Source organism: Pantherophis guttatus, chromosome 1 (genome assembly GCF_059756535.1).
Source record: "Pantherophis guttatus breed Tessera chromosome 1, ASM5975653v1, whole genome shotgun sequence".
Classification (NCBI taxonomy): domain Eukaryota; kingdom Metazoa; phylum Chordata; class Lepidosauria; order Squamata; family Colubridae; genus Pantherophis; species Pantherophis guttatus.
Window position 1 is genome coordinate 203,295,363 of NC_142063.1, and position 24,766 is coordinate 203,320,128.

The 24,766-nt window shown below is 37.2% G+C and overlaps 2 protein-coding genes across 22 annotated transcripts in view; one reads left to right on the plus strand and one right to left on the minus strand.

Moving 5' to 3' along the window:
* Positions 1-9,411, minus strand: part of ZC3H13 (zinc finger CCCH-type containing 13) — a 52,337-nt gene extending 42,926 nt beyond the window's left edge. For 3 of the 20 annotated variants that reach the window (XM_087886654.1, XM_034432264.3, XM_034432258.3), the window contains exons 1-3: positions 8,281-8,583; positions 1,025-1,150; positions 18-127 (exon numbers count right to left, since the gene is read on the minus strand). In XM_087886654.1, coding sequence (XP_087742780.1) covers positions 18-127; positions 1,025-1,141 — 227 coding nt within the window. In that variant the 5' untranslated portion in view covers positions 1,142-1,150; positions 8,281-8,583. Of the gene's footprint in view, positions 1-17; positions 128-1,024; positions 1,151-8,280; positions 8,640-9,068 lie in introns of those variants that run through there. The other 17 variants (XM_087886665.1, XM_087886645.1, XM_087886662.1 and 14 more) reach the window with 16 other exon arrangements.
* A 142-nt stretch (positions 9,412-9,553) lies between these two features.
* On the plus strand, positions 9,554-21,279 carry DNAJC18 (DnaJ heat shock protein family (Hsp40) member C18). 2 transcript variants are annotated; one of them, XM_034432270.2, is made up of 8 exons: positions 9,554-9,677; positions 11,067-11,253; positions 12,152-12,297; positions 13,102-13,287; positions 14,279-14,391; positions 16,993-17,102; positions 19,967-20,139; positions 20,573-21,279. In XM_034432270.2, exons 1-8 carry the CDS (start codon positions 9,641-9,643, stop codon positions 20,710-20,712), a joined length of 1,092 nt encoding a protein of 363 aa, XP_034288161.2. In that variant the 5' UTR covers positions 9,554-9,640; the 3' UTR covers positions 20,713-21,279. The 2 variants fall into 2 exon arrangements, with proteins under 2 accessions (XP_034288161.2, XP_034288162.2); XM_034432271.3 differs by lacking the exon at positions 9,554-9,677 and adding an exon at positions 9,743-9,948.
* The last annotated feature ends 3,487 nt before the right edge of the window (positions 21,280-24,766 follow it).

Sequence of the window (24,766 nt, forward strand, 5' to 3'; positions counted from 1 at the left end):
CTGAGTTCTTCATTTACCTTCGGTAACTGCTGCTAAAGCCTTTACCTCGTGGTGAAGGGCCATGTACGAATCTACATGTGTTCCCATAGAGGCAGTTGCCAGTCTTCAACCAGTTACGGCACTGTGTCTAAGAGACAGACATTACCGGGTGAATTTCAAACTAATATTGGAATACTGCTCGTGTGAAGACTCATAGAACAAATAATTCCACATATCATTCTAACCAAACAATAATTTAGTGCCAAATCTGACAGTGCTCATTACCAGATGTTGGATAACAGAAGTCATTTCAAGATATATTGACATGAACTAAGATCTCTTCTCACCCACAACTAAAAGATAAAGACCATGAGCAAGACATGTATCACCAAAAATGTGAAGCATGCATTCAAATATTGGAATTTGTCCTGTTTTTAGCTAAACATTTTAGTATAGCCTTTATTGTCATTGTACATCATATATACAATGAAACTGGTTGTAAACAATTCATCCATCCACATGCTTCATTCTGCAGAATATGGGTGGATTTGGACCTAGAGAATCAGAGTTGAAAATAGATAATATCCAAATGCAGCATTCTAATTGAATAATTGAATAATCAGCTGTCAGCAGGTTAAACATGGTGCACTGCATCAAAGAAAGTTATCCTGATGGCTTCAAATATTAAAAGCAACCCCGTTACATAAAGGCTCAACATCAGCAGAAACAAGCTAACAGAATCACTTCTTCAAGAGGGGATTATTTTTCAAAATCGAGTATGTTTTAGACTATGGACACAAACATTTATTCAATCAGGAACAAGTACTGAACAAAGATGTTCCTCTTCATCTTATCCCATTTGAAACAACGTAAGAGTTCATAATGTATCAGTCTAAGATAAGAAAGTCTTTATAGGTTTATAGCATTCCCATTAAACCAATAAGGTGACTTACTGTATTAGAAAGAAAAGAGAAAAGCATTCGCTGCCATAATATCTGGTTTATGAGAGTGTCACATTAAGAATGAAGAATACTTTTTGACTCACCTCTGCAGAACTTCCAGTGCTGGGTCCAAGTCTTTCAAACACACTGGGTCTTCTTGATGTGCTATCAGATATGGTCTTGGTATTTTCCACTGTGACCTTCCTTCTAATTTTTGACATTTTGTACTACTTCAACCAAAAAAAAAAGCAACACTGTAAAATTCTCAGGTTGAACTATGCAACTGAACTCATAGGGGGGAAAATTAGTTAATGCTATTAATTGTCAGAACTTTCTGTAGAAATTAATCAAGTAGCAAATACAGAATTTTATTTGAAAGGAATTATTTTAATCAATTCATTAGTGAACATTCCAAGATGAGGAATCCATCTTTATACTATCTTTCAGCTACCTTATCCATCTCTGGCTATTATCTGAAATAATATATCCATGAGGTTCTAAAATCAAATGGGGGGGGGGAAGTGTATTCCTCTAAAAGAAAGCTTTATTTGCAGTAGAAAATAGAAGTACTAGGGAAAAAACCCCAAAATATTCTTATAAATGATATAGAGTGTTGGACTGTAATCAATCCAATAGTTACAAACTTGAAGATACCTCACTCAGAGGAAGGCAGCCCATGCAAATTATCGCTTTCTTTCTCCTTTTTCTTGTCTAACTCATTGTACTGTCCCCAAAATTTCTCATGACAGATCAGGAGGATAGAACAACATTAGGCACATTGTACAAGATTTCAATGATATGTACTTTATGCAGGATGAAGAAACTGTTCCAAATCTAGGAAAATGTGGAATTTCTCCAAGTTCTCTTCTTCAGTTTTGAGCAATTCCACCATTATTGAATGTCCTTCACCCTGGGTTTTTTATGAGATGCAAATAAAAAAGAGGAGAGGGAAGATAGGTGCAAGCTGCTTTCCTCTTGAGGACCTCTATTATAATACATGCTCTTTAAAACATCAATGAATTTTTCATTTATAATATAAATCAACCTCAGCTGGAAATCAAAGCTACTGTGCTACTGAAATAAACTAGGAAATTTCTTTTAAGTTAAGTTTTAAAATATGTGATCATGCTAGCAACATTTTAGAGGATAAATACAAAGAATCACGGCTAAATCCCACCCAGAGAATAAATGACAAATCCAGTAAAAAAGTGTTCAGATATATCCTATAAGCACTATGTGAAAACCACGTGAAAGCCTAATATGTTCTGAACCTTTCTTGTTTTAAGCTGTGTTTTTATTTTGTATTTTTATTAAAGGTGAGCAACAACTCTTACTAAAGGAATTACCTTGATCACTAGTTAAAGTAATGCTTTAATTCTGTTGTCTGCTAAATGTTGGACTATACTAGGAACTTCTAGCAAAAATGGTACACAGCAATTAGGCATTTTAGGAACTGTTATTCAATATGCCTAAAGGCAGGAAAGTGAGAAGCACTGTGCTACAAAATTAAGAGATCCACTGCTTCCCACATTAGATAATCCCTAAAATTAACCAGTTTTTTTTTTAAAAAATTAGATTTGGCTTAACATACTTTGCATATGATATATGATTTGAAAAATTAGAAAACCTGAAATTTTTGCAAACCATATGTCTCAATTTGAAGGTATTTCTAGCATCAGAATAAATAAAATCAGCACAAATACACACCTTGAAGGGAAAGAATATTACATTATCAAAATAATCATTTGACTCAATTACTGTAATATATAACAAATGGAATCAGTATAAAATTTAGTTATAATGTAAACTAGATTTTCTATCTTAAAATTTGCAATACTGCAATAAACAGAGATTGAGGCTCAATTCAATACAACACTATAGAAAGAAGTGTTCTTCAAGTCTTCAATTCTAAAGTCCCTAAAGATTTTTGGGTAAAAAAAGAGTACAGCAGGAAAGAGATGATATTATATCTACACAGGTCCTCACCATATATAATTTAATTCTATTACTTTCAAGTGTCTGTGTGGAGAAAGAAGAAAAAGACTACCCCCATAACTGTAATAAATTTCAGTTATTACTCTTCAAAGGAGACAGGGAAAAAGAATTTCTTAAATTGGGATAAAGAAGTGATAAAGAAAAATACTTATATTTTATATACTTATATTAATTATATCTCAACAAACTTAACAATATTAAAGCTTATATGAAAAGAATTAAGTGGGGAATAAACAATTTTGCTGCAAGAAATTTACATACGATCCTAGGAGTTAAGAATGTAATTTGGAGGTAAACTGAAGCATTTACCTTTATTTAGCAAACATGTGATTTCCCAAAGAAGTGGTAAGACGTTCTTCTCATGAAAGTTAAAACATGAACTACTGTATTGCTTCCTATTGATTAATGAATGGATGTGCATGATTCAGCTGCATTTCTCTCCAGGAGTTTTGGAGTATAGCTTGAAAAATTATTTGACATTCCCATGATAGCAAGTGATTGCAGGCAATCATGAGTTCATAGCAAACTGGACAATGGAAAAAGTATTTAAGGGGGAGCAGCACTATTTCCTTGACAATTTTTCAAGAAATGCAACAAGATTATCAAACTTCAAAAATTATTAGCTTATGAATAAGAGAATTGTCCTCAATGACATCAGAGTGAATTAACTGGCTACTTAATATGTCATTATTATCTTCAGATCGAATATTAAATGAAATAACACTGGTACAATAGAAAAGAGAGGCAACTAATTTAACACCTTATCTGGAAGTTTTAGATGAATTTCAGTGAACAATTCTATTCCTATTTCTTGCCTCCCACAATTATTTTCACCTTAATCAGCAAGACAATTCAGACCACAGACCAACACAAATTTTATCTATGTAAAACACTAAAGCTTGCTTGTGGTCAGCACTGCAAAGTCAGATATTCTTCTTCTCCCTTAAATTGTTAGTGATCTGCTTCATGTCTACTTTAAATTTAGTAAACAATATTGAAAATATATACCAATTTCATGAATTGCATATAAGTAAAAAAAAAACTTAACAAGCTAAAGTAATTGCAGTGAAATATTTGATTGAGGAAATGTAATAATAAATGGAACTATCAGTTTTACTTAGCTCTATCAAAAGTTACCATTTTTCATAATAATGTTTGCTTCCTTAAATTTATATTTAAGCAAAAAAAAGCATAGACATAGAAATATGCATGTTTTTATTTTACTGAAGGTGTTATTTATGCATCCAAGATGATATAATTTACACATCCCCATTATACATGTATCATTTACACAAATCCCAATACATGTTTAAAGATTAGTATTTATTTTTCTGTAAGAGCTAAAGTCCTTGGGACAGCGCAGAGATGGGGAATCAAAAAGCACAACATTTGGTCATGCTATTAGAACACCTTAATCTACACACATATCTTCTCATATCATGGCCAGTTACAAAGACAGCTACATGAACCCAAGAGAAAAAAAAACCAACTACTCTAAGGAACTCCTGTCAAATATAGCCCACATGCATCCCAAAATACAACTTGCATTATAAATGTGGGTCTCTGCAGCATTAAGAGTCATACAATTTCTCATGTAGACTTTTCTGCTTTGTTTGTCCAGTAGGTAAGTTTTTCTTAGAACCTTTCCAAACACAGCTATTGACTTGATCATCCTGAGTCATATATGAATAGAAATAGTTTGAGTAATTGCAACATTAAAAAATAATTTGTATTATTTCTTGTTTACTGATATTTTATTCTGATGATTGAATATATGTAACAAACTTGATCTTGGAAAGCATTCAATCATTTTATTTTAGTTAGAACATCTATTTCATCAAAAACATTGCCTAAGATTTTAAAATTGTTAAAGACCACTAGCGAAGAAAAAAAATCAAACATCTGTTTGTAAAATACTTTTCTGGGATTAAACAGAAAAATGTAAAACTATGAGATATAATTTTTCTAATGTATTAACATATCCTCTTTGGCAACCTTAAAGATAGCCATATTAATTATTCAGGATTTACATCTCCCATTCTACTTTCAACAAACAAAGTTCCTTATTTTTATTTGTAACTAGTACTTACAAACTTCAGAAAGCATGTTTTTAAGTTGAGGTGAGTAAGTAAAAATTAATTTCTCCAAATTCCAAAGGTAGCCATTAGCTAAATCTGGCACTAACTTCCTTTGTAATTTATCTAATTATTATTCCAGTTTTACATTGGTTCAAAATCAGATTTTTGTATTAATATTTACATAGAATAATCCATGCTAATAAAGTAACATTTATCTTGATTTAAAAATTGTTTGGATACATATGCTCCTAAGTATTTAAAGCTTTATCTAAAATATTTCCTAACATTTTTGATATCATGTGAATGCAGGTTTACTAAGATTTTTTAAATTAACCATTAAGCCTGACAGCCTCATAAAACTTCACATTTCTTCTTGTGCTGTATTAGGGGGATTAAGAAACATGCCATGTTCAAATACATTTAATAAACTTTCCTGAATACATTTGCATATTTATTTATTTATATATAAATAAATAAGGTAACTCCGGGCGGCTTACAATCACAACTAATTGTTTACTAGCAGGGTGGCTGCTAATGTTTCTATAATTAAAGTGAATACAAGGGATAATGGATACCCTGTTCAATATCTTTAAAAATATAATTTTGCTAAATCTAAATTACGGTGCCTTTTTAAATTAAACCGATCTATATTTTAAAAAAAAACTGGGTCTAAATTTGAATTTAATGTAAACAAAGAACATGAAAAAAGTTCAATTTACTGTACTTGCTAATTTGCTAGAATTACAATCCAATAAATTGATAACTAGTTCCTCAGAAACATCAAATTTTTAAAAAAATCATTGAATTCATCTGCTGTCTTAAACATGCAATTCCAAAAATAATGCATGCTATAAAAGTTAAATGTAATTAAGTGTATATTATGGATATAACCAGATACATATCAGCATCATTACCTAATTTTTAAGAATTCAGGTACTCAGTTTCTCTACTTTCCATCAACGTGATCACTGTCACTCTTATATTGTATGCTCGAAACTGAAAACTACAACTGCCCTAAAGCATGCATTTTCATACTACCAACAGTAAATGATATTAATTTTAAAACCACCTTTTCAACAGTTAAACTACATCATCAGGTCAACCCATATATTTAAAGTTAAACTTGACAATCTGCACTTCATTGATAGCAATGAAAAGGACAGGAACACAGACTAAATGCTTTTCATTGTAATATTCTGTAGGTAGTGAATGTCTGCTTAACATACATAGATATTCAGTAATAAAAGCTTTGTTATTATTCCAACTAAAATACTGGAACAAATAATTGAAATCTGACATTATTACAAAACACTTTTTATAATAATACAATAATTGTATCTAATTATTGCAATAAGTATAATACAAAACAAGTCCAAAACACTTTTTCCAAAACAAATCACAAATTTAAAAACAAAAATCAGTAAGCTAAAACATGGTTGACCTTGTAGAGAAAATGGCACAAAGTAGAAGCAAGCCTACACTTGTTTCTATAGTTGATAAATATGGTCAACTGGTTTAAGATGCAATCCATGCAGTTATTTGAAAGAAAGTCTCATATGCACAAGAATATATAACCCTACAATTTTTTGCAACTTGTGGAAATGTTCTTCCAAGGAGCCATAGTTAAGTCAGACCATAGTTAAGTCAGTATAAATGACTCTAATAAAAGTGAACATTTTTAGTTTTCTGCATAAACATTAAAACATGCCAGTTTCCACCCAGTCTTTCTAAAATAGGAAATCATAACTGTATAAGCAAGAAGACATGATGGCAGGTAGAATTAAAAACAGTACAATGACACCATTTTCCAGAGCACTAAAACTGAGAAATATCTCCCACTGAAATCAGCTGCGCTCCCTTCCAAATTCAGTAAGCTGAAGTGCAAGCTTTTTAGTGATCCTATTTCTTTGTAAGAAATTTACACAAAGTGTTGTACATTAAATATATGCAAATGATTTTTTAAAAGCTATCTTCTTCATAGATAATTCTCAGGTCCCCAATCATCTGCCAACCTGACTAAGACGAACAATGGACCTGACCATTAACCTAACACAGCTCTCATATTTTAAAAACAATTACAGGTAGTCCTCAATTTATGACTACAATTGAGCCCAAAATGTATGTTGTTAAGTGAAAAATTTGTTAAGCAAACTTGTCAAATTTTATGACTTTTCTTGCCACATTTGTTATGTGAATGACTGCAGTTGTTCAATTAGTAATGTGGTTGTTAAATGACTTTGCTTGTCAGAAGATTGTAAAATGACTCCTGAACACTGCAACTGTTATAAATATGAGTCAGTTGTCAAGCATCTGAATGTAAATCACATGACCCCTGGGATGCTGCAATGGTCACAAGTGTGAAAAATGGTCATAAGTCACTATTTTAGTGTCATTGTAACTTCAAATGGTCACTAAATGAACTGCTGTAAATCGAGGACTACCTGTATACAGAAACATAGCGAAAAAAGCTGTAACTAAAAAAGCTGCCAGATCTGAAGTATTCTGGCCCAAATTTGTATTCCGCCTTTCACTGCAACCAGGAGATACAAAATCAGAACCAATCTCATCCAAAACATTTGACAATGCCTTTCCCAAACAGGCAACCATGAGATTTAGGACAGAGCACTTTGTAAAGGGTCAAAGGAAAGGGGAAGGAAGAAAAAAAAAGCAGCAGCAAAGCTGCACCTGTTCACAGATAATTCAGCCTTTAAGGGTCGAGGGTCACTGCAAAACTAAAAAGAGTCCTCCTCCCATCCTCACACTGGCCCCAGCAAGTCTCTCCAGCCCAGTTCCAGGCCTTTGTACTCCGCTTACCCAGATGTCCTGATAATCTGCAACTTTCAAACTTATCTGTACAATAATCATAGGGAACTCATTTCCATTCATAGTGAAGTGGAGGGTGGTATAAGAGACATTTTATAGGAAACATAAGACGCTATGGAGTAGGACAGAGATCAGCAAAATGGGACTCCAGAGGTTGGAATGAAACGCTCATCATTGCTGCTTTGAAGGCTGCTTGGGAGTTAACATCCAACATCTGGACAAACATCCCTCCACCCAATTTGTAAGGAATATAAGCCACATGCTTTCTACCATTTTCGTCCATCGATGTATGTATCTCTACACACTAACGTCACACAGAATTAATCACGGAGGTTTTATTCTCTCTCTCTCTCTCCCCCACCCCCAGCCACGGGAGGGGGGGGGAGCCTTCCTGAGGCGGGGAGTGGTGGAGCGAAGCGCCTTCCCGCCGCCGCGCTCTCCTCCTCCCGGGCGCCGTGACTCACCTGTTCCCTGCGCACCCGGCCTACTCCTCCCCGCCGCCGCTCCCGCCGTCGCTTCCGCCGCCGCCGCCGCCCTGGGCGGAGAGGGGGGGAGAGTGCGAGGGGGGAGTCCGTCCTCCCGGGCCTAAAAGTCGAGCCACACGGGGAGGAAAAAGAGGAGCGTGGCTCGCTCCGAGAGCGGAGACCACCCGACGGCGGCCGCCCGCTGCTCCTGTTCGCCGCGGAGGCCAACCGGAGGGGCGGGGGGAATAGAGGGGGGGAGGGGAAGAGCCGGCCCAAATCGCTGCGATTGCGCCTGCGTGACCAACCCTCTTTTTTCCTCCCTTTTTTTCTACCACTTCCGGCACAAAGTGAAGCGCCGGAAGTTGCTGCGCAGGCTTCTGACGTAGACTGTCAATCAATAAAGGAGAATATTTGTAGTTTAGGGTTAAAATGAGGGATCCTTGGGGGGTCTCTGAGCTGGCTTGTTTTCTTGCAGACGTTACGTTACCCAAACTTCGTAACATCTTAGTTTGACGTTACCTAGTTTGGGGTAATGAAACGTCTGCAAGAAAACAAGCCAGCTCAGAGAGCGCCAAGGGCCCCTCAGTAAAACGTCAATGCCAAACGTAAAGGCATTTGAAAGTACGTCATGGCGGGTGCTTCTGGCCTAGCAGTTGGAATTTCATCTCCTCCGGGTTTTTCTTTAGTACTAAAAACCGCCCGGAGGACTTTCCCCATAAAGGTGACCCCAGACCTGACCGCCTTCGCGGCCATTGAAAGTCGTAGTCAGACCTGAATCTTTTGTCTACCTCGTGGAATATAAAAGGCCTTCATGCTTCTGCGTGCTTTAACCGCAGCAAGAGAAAAGGAGCGCTCCCTCCGAGCGGCGGAACCGACCCACAAATGATAGCATTCTTGTATTTTCCCTTCTTCTCCCTTCGGATGTGGAAGCAAAGGGCTCTCTTCACGACGCTTCTCTATGGGCGCCAAAAAAAGGGGGTGTGCCGCTCTAGCGCTCTCATCTCCCTGGTAAAAAAAAAAAACCCTGCGGTGGTTTGACTTCTAGAAACTCCGGAGAGAGAAAAATGACGGCTCGGTTTCGGAAGAGACCGCGCGCTTGCGAGTTATAAAGACGGAGCGCGCGAGCCCGCCCTTCCTCCCCCCCTCCCACTTGCAGCTCGCGCGGCTTTTCACAACCGGGCAACCGCTTCTTTTCCCGCCAAAAGCGCTGGGCCCTGGCGGGAGGGAGGGAGGGAGGGAGAGAGGGGGCCGGGGCAGCTGCCGAACACGCGAGGACTACGTTACCCAGGCTGCACTGTGCTCGCGTTCACGTGACCCTCCCGGCTGCTCGGTGGATCCTTCCTTCCCACCAGATGGGAAAATGGCAGGACTGAGCCCCGGGGATCGCTGGGCCGAAGGTAAGGCTCTGCGCCGATGACGCGGGCCACAGCCGGGGGAAAGGGCCGAATTGGGGGCTTAAATCTTATTAAGGGACATCGGTGCTCCGGTTACCCAGAGAGGAGAGCCTTCTTGTGAGACATCACCGACTGACCAAATCCCATATTGTGGCTCCAGCTTTTTAAACCAGAGAGATGGATACGGGGGCACTTTTCAAATGAGAAATGCAAGTTGGAAGAAAGGAAACGGAGAGCGCTTTAGGAAGGCGATGCTTCTATTGACAGATAAAGGGTATAAAAAAAAATATTGAACTTGCAAAGTTTGTGAGTTTGCATAGAAAGGTATAAATGTCTTCCTTCCTCTTGCCTGCGTGATCTTTTCAATTTGTGTGTGTATGTGTTTACCAGTGAAAGCCAAAATCATTCACACACGTGGATTGCGTCAGTTTGTGCTGCTGTTTAAAAATCAATCACCTTGGAAAAGCATTTTTTTTTCTTGCAGCAGATAAACATACCTGCGCTTTGATATGTCTCAGGTGACAGGAGGAGCAGAGGCCAGCAGGGTAATGCAGCTAGGTAAAAACAGGAAGAAGTGTTGCTTGGATGAGATTTGAGAATGGAAGTTAGCTTTTAGTTCTGAGGAACCACGGATAGATTGTAGAATGCAAAAGAATGAGGGGAAAAAAAGTTTTGAACTCTGGGGGGGATTTTTAACCTATTGTGCAGTTCGGGCAAGGACATATACCCAAGGTATTGCAATTTATGCAACTACGTAGAACTTTAAGGAAAATCTTGCACTTAATTGTAGACAGAACACTGGATGTACATGCAGGGCGGCTAGAAATACAGCATAAAAATAGGTTTGCATGAGTTTTTTAAATCTACATTACTAATGAAAATATTTGGTGGGCCAGCATCGCTGTTGGACCACATGTTAGAAATGAATTGAAATTTACTGTAATAACTTGTCCTTCTGAACCATAGGAAGAACTTAGGTTTCCAACAAAATTCACACACCAAGAGATGTGTGTGAACTGCTTCCAAACCTTATGTGATGGTTTCTTAAGAACTGCTGAATTACCATCCTTGCTTATTATCATTTCAAAGTGTATCTTTTTAATATTCTTCGTAATTAGCTTTCCTGAAAAAAATCATTGCAAAGTTTTAAAGCTTTAGATTTAAGCAAAGATGTGGAGAGATGGATGTATCATGATTTTAACGGACTTCCAGTTTTGTTGTGCATTTTTGTATGTATTTTATAAGTTAATGACTCAAGATAAAATAGGATAGATAGATATTGATATAGATATAGATATAGATATAGATAGCTGTGCATGGGTATTTTGAAGTATGTCATTTGTGATCCACTTTGGTAAATATACATACATAGGAAGGCTGTCATTGTTTCAGCATTAATTGATGAGCTGAGAAGAAATCCATGTCCATTGGAGGAAGTAAGAAACAATTTTGATTGCTGTGGCTGTAGTGACTGTATAAGAATGAAAAAGGAACGTATGTGTGACAGTGGAAGAAGCCAGTCAACATTTGGAGAAGGCAGCATGACCTACACCAAGGAACAGTTACTTGGAGTTCAAAGGTAAATAGGAACTTGCCTAATTAGAATATATTCATACTTGTAAGGCTTGCAACCTGTTTAATTAATAAATTTATAAAACTAATCTCTGTTTTCCCAAATCTGGTGCCCACCAAATAGATTGAGCTGTGTGTCTTATTATTTAGGAATTGTTAAATTAAATAAATCTAGGAATTATGAAAATTGTGGAACAAGACATTTGGAGAGCTCCTGATTTGGGATGTTCTGTTCACACTGGGCATGTTATCTTGTATACACAGAATTTCAATTAAATAATTCATTACTGACTTCAGATAATGGCTTACCAAAGAAATGAAATCCTCTGTTTCATTTGGAATGGAGCCGTCCATATCTTATATATTGTACAGAAGCTATGCCAGTTTTGAATAACATGGGGATACTGTAAAATGCTAAGAAGATCCCACCTATTTACTGTCAGAAGAATAGTAGTTGTCAAGTTCTGAGTGTGAGATTTCAATTGGCTCAGTGACTACAGAAATATATTTTGCTTAATTATACCAAAAGTTGCTAGGCAATCCAGTAAGCATAGGACAAGTGTTCTCGCTCAAACATCTGTAGGATCAGAGGCTTTTGTCAGAATTATGAAAGCAGTGTTGTGACCCAAACTCAACCCCTTACATATGTGACAACAGATGTACAAAAGCACTGGAACTGGCATCCCAATAGTGCAACACAGGTTTCATTATGTAAGTTTAACTTGGATTGCACTCGATGCCCAAGAGCAGCTGAAACTTTTTCTATCAGTGAAGCAAATCTGCAAAGTATAACAAAATTAGAAAAGCACCTTACTAGGTTGGAAGGTATGCTTTAGCATTAATAAGAATCTGTAATAGTATTTGGCAAAAAGTTAAAAAATTAAAGAATTGTGCTTGTTTTGTAGAATAAAGGAGAGTAAGAATTACTATGAAATTCTAGGCGTAGGAAGAGATGCGAAAGATGAAGAACTAAAGAAAGCTTACCGAAAACTTGCTCTTAAATTTCATCCTGACAAGAATTGTGCTCCAGGAGCAACAGATGCATTCAAAGGTAGGTGAAACAACTTGACAGGGACCACAACAAACTTTGAAGATCTTCCAGTGCTGTGTTGGCTAACAGGAAGATATTTTTAGAACATGTTCCTACATACAATTGTAGTATTGTATAATTCTAAGTGAAACACTAAGAAAGATTCTAATGTTGCCACCTCTTAGGAAATAGTTGCTACTTGGATATTCCTTACATACAATTCTTTGTAAGCATTTGATGTCAGTGATTGATGTAACTTGTCAGGTTAGTCTGAATCCTAATCTAGATCATATGGTGATTTGAAATTCCATATTTCTGTTCCCATTGGACACTAAAGGTGGCTGTGTGATGGCAGGCAATACATAATTAAGAAAACAGTAAAGCAAGCACTATATTCAGATCTCATTCCAAAGAGAATGTGTATTAAGTACAATAATAGTTACTACCAGGAAGGATGTGAAATGAATACAAAATAATATTGGAATGACTTGCCTATAAAGGAGTTCATGTCATGCTAGGGTACAATCTTCATGAAAACTAGAGTGGTTCATATCTAAGACACTTTCTCAAATTACATTTTTGCCCAGGAGTCAGGTTTCTTTTATCTAATCATTGACTTGGTTATCTTTCTCCTGTTCTTCCACGTTATTTCTTCTACCATTACCATTTCCCAATAGTCAAATAATAGAATACAAACATTAGACATTTCTGCTGTATGTGAAACAAAAAGATGTTTTGTCGGAGTTACTTCTATAATATGGTTATGTATTTCATCAGGGTTTCTTTTTTGATTGGTTTTCTTTATTTTTCTCTTCCACTCTACAGCAATAGGCACAGCTTTTGCAGTTTTGAGCAACCCTGAAAAGAGATTACAGTATGATCAGTTTGGAGAAAGGGAAGATACTTTTTATACCAATGTGCCCAACCACTATAACTATTACAGAGAATTTGAAGCAGATATAACGCCAGAAGAAATATTTAATATGTTTTTCGGAGGGAATTTCCCAACAGGTACATTTTTTTTTAAGCTGTGCTTTAAAGTGCAATGAAAGGTACTGTTCAGTCATCTGTACGAGACTCTGTCCCCTGCTTCATGGGGCCTTTAATTGCTGATGAAGCTCCAGATATGGTTTTGATGACTGAAGTTTCCAAAGAACTTCAGAAACCAATTAGCTATATTTTCTTTAAAAGTGCTGCGTATATGGCTACTTAACAAGATACAATGCTATTTCAACTAGACCATGTCATTACACGTAGTTCTGTCGGGTAGGAAACATAAAATAGCTTTTCTCAATTATTTAGGCTTATCCTACTCTGAATACCACAGTACATTTATTGGGTTTACACTTTGTTAAGTTAAAATTTTCATTTTTTCCTAACTAATAGTAAAGAATTGTGGAATGCAATCAATACATTTTTAGGCACATATTTATTTGTTTGTTTGTTCTTTCAATTTTTATGGCCGCCCATCTCAGTCAATGACTCTGGACAGCTTGTTTGAGAAGGGTGCTCTGCTTTATAGGAATGTTATTAAACTGATTTGTACTGCAGTTCTGAGAAATCTAATTTATGACAAAATCACTATGTAGGTGAGCGATATGAGGGTTACCGATTTAGTTTTATTGCTTTACTTCTTCAGTTTTGGCAGTATGCAGATGTAATATCACCAGAAACGGGAAAATCATGCAATTCTACAGTATTCCTTTTTTTGCCTTAATAAGACAAGTACTACATGTTTGATGAATGTTTGATCCCAAGTTCCACAGGTAGAATTCTGCTCATTAGATGTTCCCACTACTATAACATGCAGCCCTTTGAAAGTCTATGAAATGAAAACAGCATAGGAAGTGTCTTGTTTTTAATGGACTGAAAAAGCTCTTGCATTTATTTTTTAAAAAGGCAAGTTTGAAATGAGCTTTTTAAAAATAAAATGAAATAGTTTCTTATGACACAAGCAATACGGGATAAAAATTGCACCTTTGTTCTATTGCTATTTCAACAGGAAATATACATATGTTTTCCAATTCTTCAATGGACCCCCCATGTTATCCACAGCGGAACAGACATGAGAGGACATGGGTCCAGGATGAACAGGAGGAAGAAATTAGACCACAGGTACATAGGGAAGGGAAGACATTATAATCATACATAGACAGTGCTGATTTATTGCCTATCCCTAGAAAAGGAAGCTTGGGATTATTTATTTTTTTTGTAATTAGTAAATATTTGAACTATTTTAAAGTGAAGTGATATTTATGAATTAAGAAGGATCTTAATTGTAGCTTGCCTTTTAAAGAAAGATTTTGAAAGCATTTGCAGATTTATAGTTTTATATAAATGTGGCTACAAATTCCACTGAACGGCATGGTGTTTCCTTTGGTGAACGTTTTTTTCAATTGATTCAGAGATATAACATCAGTAAGTGGATGAAAGAGTTATCAAAGTTATACAGTTAATGCTGAGTATATCACTGATGAGAAATTAACCATAAAATACGAAGTATGTTGAATTATTTTTTCAATATGAGAAGTAATTTAAATCTCTGAGCTGATTAATAAAATCTTTGCTGTTTTGTTATAGATGGGCCATATTTAGTTTCTAACTTCTCCTTTGTTATATTCTGACTAAATAACAAGCTGTCCTTTGCATAGCACATTGACCAACTCTGTCATGCAGTGACAATACACCTTCCGTTGAATTTGAATTTCTTAATGAATTAGTTAGACTAAACTCTAAATGGTTCTGCTTCCCAGATCTCCAGTTTTTATTCTTTCTTCTAAAGAAAATAGGAGCTAGAACAGGAACTACCATAATTGTAAACCTAGCACCAAATCCACTTCAAACCGCTACCAAACTTTCTGGAACACATTTAAAGAGTACAAGGCAGAAGGAGGAAATGATAGTAACAGAATAACAACGATAGATAGATAGATAGATAGATAGATAGATAGATAGATAGATAGATAGACAGACAGACAGACAGACAGACAGACAGACAGACAGACAGACCAGACAGACCAGATCAGACCAGACCAGACCAGACCAGACCAGACCAGACCAGACCAGACCAGACCAGACCAGACCAGACCAGACAAATAATGAACCCTCATCCTCGCAGCAACATTGACAGACTCTACCTACCAAGGCAAATAGGTGGGCGTGGAATGTTGCAAGTACATCAGATAGTTGAAGAAGAAAAAAGGGCTTTGGAAGAATATCTGAAGGACAATGAAGAAGATGCAGTAGTGGAGACACCAAACTGGCCTACAAGAAAGACCAAATGAAGAACAGAATGGAATCATGGGAAGACAAAGCACTACATGGCCAGTACATTTACAAAAATAGCAGGGAATGCAGATAATAACAAGACCTGGCAATGGCTAAGAGCAGGAAAGTTAAAGAAAGAGACTGAGGGATTAATTCTGGCTGCAGAAGACCAAGCCTTAAGGACAAATGTATACAAAACCAGAATTAGAAATACAACAACAGACAGTAAGTGCCACCTATGCAAAGAAGCTAAAGAAACAGTGGACCACCTGGTAAGCTGCTGCAAGAAGATTGCACAGATTGACTACAAGCAGCATCATGACAAAGTAGCAACAATGGTACATTGGAAAATCTGCAAGAAATATCATTTGCCTGTAAGCAAGAACTGGTAGGACCATAAAATAGAAAAAAAATCATAGAAGATGAAGAAGTTAAATTGCTCTGGGACTTCAGAATCCAGGCAGACAGGCACCTGCCACATAACACCCCGGACTTAACAGTTGTCGATAAGAAAGACAAAAAAGTCTGGATAGTGGATGTGGCAGTGCCTGGAGACAGCAGAATAAAAGAGAAAGAACTGGAGAAGACAACAAAATACAAAGACCTACAAATAGAAATAGAACGACTACAGCAAAGGCAAGCAAAGGTAGTACCAATAGTAATAGGTGCTTTGGGTGCAGTCCCAAAACAACTGGAGCACTGTAGGCATTGACAAATTTGCCATCAGTCAATTGCAGAAGCGGCTTTACTTGGAACTGCTTCTATCCTGCGACGATATCTGTAACATCGACAAACATCCAGATTTGCCTATCCCAGATCCTTGGTAAGGACTCGATAGGTAGACAAAAATGCCAAACCCAGTATGAACATCGGGCTGACTGTGCGATTAATAAGAATAAGAACCTTGGATACTGTTCTAAACATCTGGAGCACCACTTGAATACCATTGGCACTGACAAAGTCAATTGCAAAAGGCAGCTTTACTTGGAACAATTTGACATTTAATATTCTTAAATAAGAATATTCCAAGGACCTTCCCTTGGACTCAACAGATGGACAAAAATGCCAAATCCTGTCTAAAACATCTGGCTGACTGTACGACCAGCCACAATAAAATTTGTAAGCTGCCCAGCTCTTAATGACTGTAGATACTATTTTATTTTATCTATTTATCATTGTCAAAAATCTAAAAATCCAGATTGACACCCCCCCCCCAAGGTGCCATCAAATTAACTTGCATCCACAAACAAAACAAGCCTTCTAAAATGGAAAACCACGAGAGATTTTGGCATAAGATTAAATATTAATTTTTATGTTACTTTTTTGCCGATGCTTTTGTTCTAAATTAAAACAGAGCGCCCTATCTGGGATGATTCTATTAACCATTGTAGTTTCCATTTTCGCCATATATTTCTTACATGCTTTACTAACTGTAGTTTTCATTTCCAGAATACCTACTCAGCATTTATCCAGTTACTGCCAGTCTTTATTATAATAGTTGTATCAATAGTAACTCAGCTGATGGCTACTAATCCACCCTACAGCCTCTTCTTTAAATCGTAAGTCTAGATCTGTTTCTTTGCGCTCTTGGGAGAATAGAGGCTACTTCTTGACACTAACTTTCCAACAGCAGGTTTAATCTTGGTGCTCAAAGAGGCCTCTACTTCATTATATATAAATGGCAGTTAATTTGAAAAGCTTTTTATCTTGGAAAATGCATACCCATAGCTATACATTCCAAGCTGAAAGTTTTTTTGAAAAGAGAACTTAATTTCCGTGCTGCAAATTATTTGAAGGATGGGACATTAAACCTATAAACTACTTTGACTTATAGCTTTATAGCAGTGATGGCTAACCTTTTTGCCATCGCGTGCCAGGAGAGGGGGGGTGGGGGAGGGTCACACACGCACGTGCATGCGCACGCACCTCCCCCCCCTCCTGGCACATGATGGCCTGGTAGGCCCGTTTTTCTTTCTTACCTGGTTCCAGATCCTCTCTATTTATCTGGGAAGGGCGAAACAGCCTTTCTCACTCCCTCGGAGGCCTTCCAAAGGCTTGAAACAGCCCATTTCCCAACTCCCGGTGGGACAGGAAGTGACATTTTTTGCTATCCCCAGCCTCCAGAACCTCTCTAAGAGTCTCTAGGAGCCTCTCTAGGAGTCTCTGGAGGCTGGGGACAGGAAAAAACGTCACTTCCTGTCCCACCGGGAGTCGAGAAATGGGCCCTTTCAGCCTCCGTAGGGCCTCCAAGGGAGTGGGAAAGGCTGTTTTCGCCCTTCCCAGATACACAGAGAGGATCTGGAGCCAGGTAAGAAAGAAAAACAGGACTTCCCCACCCCGCCCCCAGGCCCTCCAGAGGCAGGAAACAGCCTGTTTCCCTACTTCAGGTGGGCCCAGAAGGCCCGAAAATCAGCTGGCCGGCGTGCGCATGCGCCCCAGAGCTGAGCTGGCGTGCCCACTAATATGGCTCCGCGTGCCACCTGTGGTATGCGTGCCATAGGTTCGCCATCACGGCTCTATAACAAGCAATATTGTTTTCATTAAAAACGTGAGCATTTTCTTTTTTATTCTTTTATTATCTGAATACATTACATTAAGATCCACAATGCCTTCACAGAAATCCATTTTCAGATTAAATATTTTGATGCCAAAGGATGGATAGAAAAAGATTAAATTGTTTTCTGTGGTTTTGTACCAGGCAATTTGAAACAAAAACTAATCAGAAAAAAAAAGCCAGTCTTACTTTGTAAGTAGCCACTTGAAATAGAACGTTTTTTTTAAAAAAAGAGTATCAAATATTACATGGCAGTTTAGGGATTTTGGGAGTTGTAATCTCAATATATCACAAAGAACCTTGGTTTGTGGAAGGTTGCTTCGTTGCATATGAAATGTGGTTAGCTGCTATAGGCTACATTTAAAGCAAATAAAAACAGCACCAAACAGACGCTGGAATTCAGACATTTGCTCATCTGTGATAGGAACATCTTTTCAAGGATACAGCTCCAGGACACCTGTAGAAATGCTTTCTTCTATATGGTCCTGCATTGTTCCTTCCCTGTACAGGCAGTCCTTGACTTATCACCGTAATTCATTTTGGAATTACAGTTGTAAATCATGCCAATTATTAAATGGACACCAGGTGACTGGGCCCAATTTTAGGATCTTTTTTACAGTGATCATTAACTGAATGCAACAGTCAGTAAGCCAAACCATCGTCTGTAATGCACTTTTTTTTTTTTTTTTTTTTTGCCAGAAACTTGGAAGTAAATGCTGGTTTCTGGCCAAACAATGTTGTAAAATTACAGTCACGTGACTGCAGCATATGCTGCAAACAGGTGTAAGTGTGGGCCAGTTGCTGAGCACCCAAAATGCAATTATGTGACTGTGTGTGTGTGTGTGTGTGTGAGGTGGCTATCAGAATTTTGAATCCAGGTTGTAAGTAGTCTTAGAGAGGTCTTTTGGAACTTTGAACGGTCGCTAAGCAACTGGTCATAAGTCGAGGGCTACCTGTATCTTGTTTAGAACAGAGGCAGAATTAATGGAGAAAAGTTTTAGAATCTTCTAAGCAATGTTGCAGAATCTGTTTCCCGGTATTTTTTGGTAGTAATTTTTACAATAATAGGATTTTAAAATATTGTATGCCCTTCTGAATTGGGCACGAAGCCAGGATAAACAATTTTTAAAGGAAAATTATTACAAATGAAATCGATAGCAAAGAGATTTATCATGCTAAATTACATCAGTACTCTTCCAAAGCATAGTGTTGCATCTTCTCATATTTTGTTTTCATGTTCCAGATTGTGCGCCTATGCCTTTCAGAAATGAGATATGAAGTAAAAAAAAAATCTTATGATATTTAATTACTGGAAAACTGAAAAATCTGTAATTCTTGTGGGTAGTATTCTTTATGTGTAAACCATGATATATATGGAGGATTCTGAACCTTATAGGATTATATAAATGGATTACAACAAAGAAATATATTTTATTGTGGTAACAGAATCAAAGCTTCAATCTTCACTGAGGTATTGGAGCTGCAGGTCAACCATTTCTGCTTTGTATTCAAGTCGCATGATGTAAATACAGTACAGTAGCTTCTTCTGGTCAAAAAGATATTTTGAGATGGAATTCACAGTTTGTTTTAGGGAGTTGATTTTTCTTTCTGGCTATTTGATGCTTGATGTAGTGGTCCTGATCAGTTTACAGGACACAGCTGTTTTAAAATAAACCAGAAACGGGTGTTTTATAGCTGGAACTACTTGGAAGATGGGCCTGGTCATAATCAGCCACCCTTTGCCTAGGGCATGTCAGTGATTCCCCTTGTTCACAGGAAATGTTAAACAGAAGTATTAATTGAGGGAAAAAGCTACTTCTGGTTTGCAATGAAGGCATTAATCTATTTCCTACTTATTTCCTACCACAGGTCTCTAGGGCACACTGTTGTTAGAGAAACACAAAACCTGCAGGTGCCTTATTACGTGGATAAGCACTTTGAAAATAATTATCATGGAGAAGAACTTGAAGAACTTGAAAAACATATCGAGAAAGATTATATTGATCATGTCCAAACTAGTTGCAGGAAAGAAAAACAACAAAGTAAGTTTTGTTCTTTTCCCAAGCATCCTGCATTGTTTTCAAATTTAGGTTAAAAACAAACAAACAAAGAATCAGCTATAACCAGCTCAGCTGCCAAGAAGACTAAATGATATATAGCAAAAATACAGATATTTCATTCTGCTGTTGCCTACTGACAACATGAAATCTATGTATTTGATGTTAAGGATTTGTTTAAACATAGTTGTTTATGGTTCTGATACCCCAGCTGTGTCAAAAGATTTCTCTAACACTTTTTACAGCACTCATGGATGCTGTTCTGCCAGTTGTATCTAAGAATTATATTATATATATTTCTGGGTGTAAGTAGCTTTTCATTTTGACCAAAACAACGTAAGTCAGGCTTTGAAATGAATATAAAATATGAAAAAAAAATTCCTGAAAGTGTGGCTGAAATATACATTTCATCTTTCAGAATCAGAGTTATCTAACTTGGCCAAGCTATACCGAGATGAGCGACTGAAACAGAAAGCCGAATCCATAAAACTTGAGAACTGTGAAAAGCTCTCCAACCTCATAGGGATTCAAAGGAGTCGCCAATTGGCCGAGGCATGAGAGAACAACACTGTCTATTCTGTTGGCAGGAATTAGACTCTCTTTTATAATGAAGAGGAAAGGCGTAGAGAGAGAAAAGCATCCCATACAAACCACACACGGAATCATCATGTTCATGGAAACTGTATACAGTATGGACTGAGACATAGAGGCAGCACTTGCTGTAGTCTATACAGTACATTTCGTTTCAGAGTCCAGTAATTATTTCAGTGTTAGTGATTCTTCATTTACCTTCATTTTGTTATAGTCTTCATGTTGATACTTTGCCACTGTTTAAGTGCCAACTGGGTGCTTTGCAGGATCATAGCCATCATGCTTACTGAGCCTATGGTTTCTCAACTTTTACCTTGTAAGACATCATAGTTAGAAGAGAAAAAGATGGCATTAGTCTTTCATTTATGTATGTATGTATAGATACATGCACAGGCAGTGCATACAGATACATGCACAGACATATATGCTGTACAAAACACGTGCAGTTCAGTTTCAAGAGAACTTTACAGACCAGCGTCTTAAGGATATATACCGTGTTATGTTGCAATACATAAAGCACTTGGAAAAGCTAAAGTGCTGCCTGAAGATTCATCATCTAAAAACAATATGAAAAAAATGGGGAGAGAAGACAAAGCAGGAACTGGAGCATTAACTCCTTATCTGGCCAATGGATGAGGATGGATTGGTATTCCAGTTGCCAGATGAGACTTGTACACAAAGAAAGAAAACAGCCTTCGGTCTCTAGAGCATGACATAAAAACATACTCTGGGAGAAGCCAAACCAGGTGGCTTTACGGATGTCAGAATGTGAGCTAGGTTCCCTTGGCCTAGAGGAAAGTTCTAGGCAGGCTAATGGAATTTATTTCCACCTAAGTAATACAACATTGTGACCTAAATTACATTTCTGTAAGCCTAAACTATGCTATCAGTACAACGTAGGCCGGTTCCTTCCGAGTGGGTTGAGATCTGAACACATCTAATTCAGTGGTGGGTTCTGCCCGGTTCTGCCGAGCCGGTAGCGGTGACGATATGACGTCACCAAATCGGTTCTGCCACTCCCCAACCCTGCGTTATTCTTACATTTTATTTGGCCCCACCCCCAATTTATTGCTGCCTCCTGAATCTCAGCTGATGGGCTATAAGGAAAAAAACTGTTTAAACTCTTGCTGGGGGGCTTCAAAGGGCTGCCCTACAGCTGATCAGTGGTAAAAGGCAGTTTGGTGGTAGACTGGTGCCTCCAAAAACAAATGAGTAGGCCGGTGCCTGCAAAAATAAATGGGTAGACCAGTAAAGCTCTGCAAACAGTTAAAAGCCTGGTAGACCAGTACCTCTGCTAAATCCTAAAGACTTGTCACATGACCATCAAGCCACGCCCACAGAGCCGGTAGTAAAAAAATTTAGAACCCATCCCTGATCTAATTCCTAAACTGAATGTACATGGAGGTGCCATCTAAGGAATCTGTTATCATAGTACAGTGCTGGCATCCTGTATGCTGAATGTTTTGTTTGGAGGGGGCATGCTAAGATCCAAGGCACAAATGTTGGTAAATTTGTTTGCAAAGGTTCACTTACGACATAAGCAAAATGGTTGTAGCTAGAACTACTTTCAGATGAGGGTTCCAGCTCAAGCCTTGTTCTCTGAATGAATATTGCCTGATTACAAAGCCTAGAGATAAAATCCATGCCTTTTTAGGGTCTGTTGGCAGGAAGCATTTGGCATAACTTTATTCTACAAATATTAATGGGTAGCCTTATCCGTTGGGCTGTGATAGCATAGCAGCTGCAGTGTTTGCTTTTCGTTCCTCTTGTAAAACTTCTGAACACAGGGTCATAAATAATTCCCAACCAAAAGAAAATGTACAATACAGGTAATCCTCGACTTACAACCACAATTGAGCCCAAAATTTATGTTGCTAAGTGAGAAATTTGTTAAGTGAGTTTTGCTCCATTTTAAGTGCATCATTTAAGTGAATCACTGCAGTTGTTAAATTAGTAACACGGTTGTTAAGTGAATCTGGCTTCCCCATTAACTTTGCTTGTCAGAAGGTCGCAAAAGGGGATCACGTGATGCTGGGATGCTGCAATGGTCATAAATATGAGCCAGTTGCCAAGCATTCGAATCTTCATCATGTGAAACAATAAAATGTTAAAAAGTTATGACATTTATGTATGTTATTTACCAAGCACATCTAAATTATATTAAAGTAACCAAAATATATCTATAATCCCCAAGGCATGTCACAACTTTTGAGCTCCCCAACGTTTGGAAATTAAAAGTTGAAAAATTTGATATGCTCTAAATTGGGAATGCTGCAACCGTCTTAAATGTGAAAAATGGTCATGCATCCCTTTTGTCAGTGTCGTCGTAACTTTGAACAGTCACTAAATGAACTGTTGTAAATCGAGGACTACCTGTAATCCTCTGAAATATGATAGCTTTGAAAAAAATAGCATATCAGGTAATTGTATGATTAAAGATTTTAATTGTTAGATTAAGTGATAAATGTGGCCTAATCCTATGCTACATTGTAACATGATCACTACATAACTTGAGTTTTATGAAATTCTGTACTTTCATCAAAGGCAATTAATAGGTATGCTTAAAGGGTTTTTCTATCACTTTGAGATCCATTTTTTATCTTTAGTGTCCTCCTCACAATTCACTTGACCCCACACATCCCAATGTTGCATATCCTTGCTGAAAGGTGCAGGCTTATACATAGAAATATTCTTAAGACACCTTTCAGGGTTAAACAGTTCTCAAAGATGGTATCTGATAATAAAATTTGTTTTGAAAGACTTCATCAACCTTGTTTTACAAATGTTTATATTGCAAAGGGCAGGAAAACCAACCACCTGAATTTTGATATCCAAAATTAACTCCGTATTTTGTCATATGCCCATTTGGCAATAGGTAAATCTATAGCAGATTTTTGCATAAACGTAAAGGTACAGTTCAGCCTTTGTGAAATAGTTTCTTTTTAAATGTTCTTCAGATGTGCATGAGTTCTGAAAAAAAAACTCATTTATTTTCACATCAAGCACCAATTGTTTTTTATTTATTTATTTATTTATTTAAATGTTTAAGTTGTTGGTGATATTTATTTTCTGAATGTACATATATATTGGCAAAATGGTGATTATATGATAGCATTGAATTATTACTGTATAGCTCACTTTTTTCAGAAAATATTTAGATGTGCAACATTCCAGAGGATTAATAAATAAGATGATTTCCTTATTTAGAGAAAAACACTTTGTCAAATCAATTTGTGAATTTGAAGTAAAGAGTTCTCCGTTAATTTGACCACACTCTGGGATAATTTCAGTGCATCTGCTGTTGAAGATTTCACCCTTGAATTGAGAAACAAAAATCTTGTGTGTTTATGATGTATGTGTTTTATACACAATTCATTAAATGTAATGCTTTAAAAAGACACCTAGTGGCTGTATTGTATGAAAATTTTAAAAAAATTAAATAAAAGATATGGATATCAAAACTCCCAGTAAGATTTGTTGCACTTGGGAGGGGGGCTGGATTACTGCAATCAAATACCTTACAAATGCTGATTTGTGAGTGATAAAGCATCTCATAGAGACATGAAGTGAAATCCAGAAAAAAAGGATCAAAAACATTGGCTATCTCTAACAGGGCAAATCTGTGCCATTAAGCAGATACTATTAGAAGCCAAAATAAAGCGTTTATTCTGAATCCAAAAGATAATGCAGTTTGTCACAAACTAAGCAACTGCACTTTCTCAATAGCAGTTGATGGTTGTGTTTCAGTGCAATGGTTATGGAACTGCATAATCAAACGTTTCCTCATGCAGACCCAGGTTGTGAAGAGCTCAAAGGTGCGGCGTTACTTGATGTTGACAAAAGAGTTTTGCAGAATGAGAAGGTAAAGTCAGAGGAAGAAAATACAGGTAGTCCTCGACTTGCAACAGTTTGTTTAATGACTGAAGTTACAATGGCACTGGAAAAAAAGTGACTTAGGACTGTTTTTCACACTTACAATCCTCATGGTCATGTGATCAAAATTCAGAGGCCTGGCAACTGA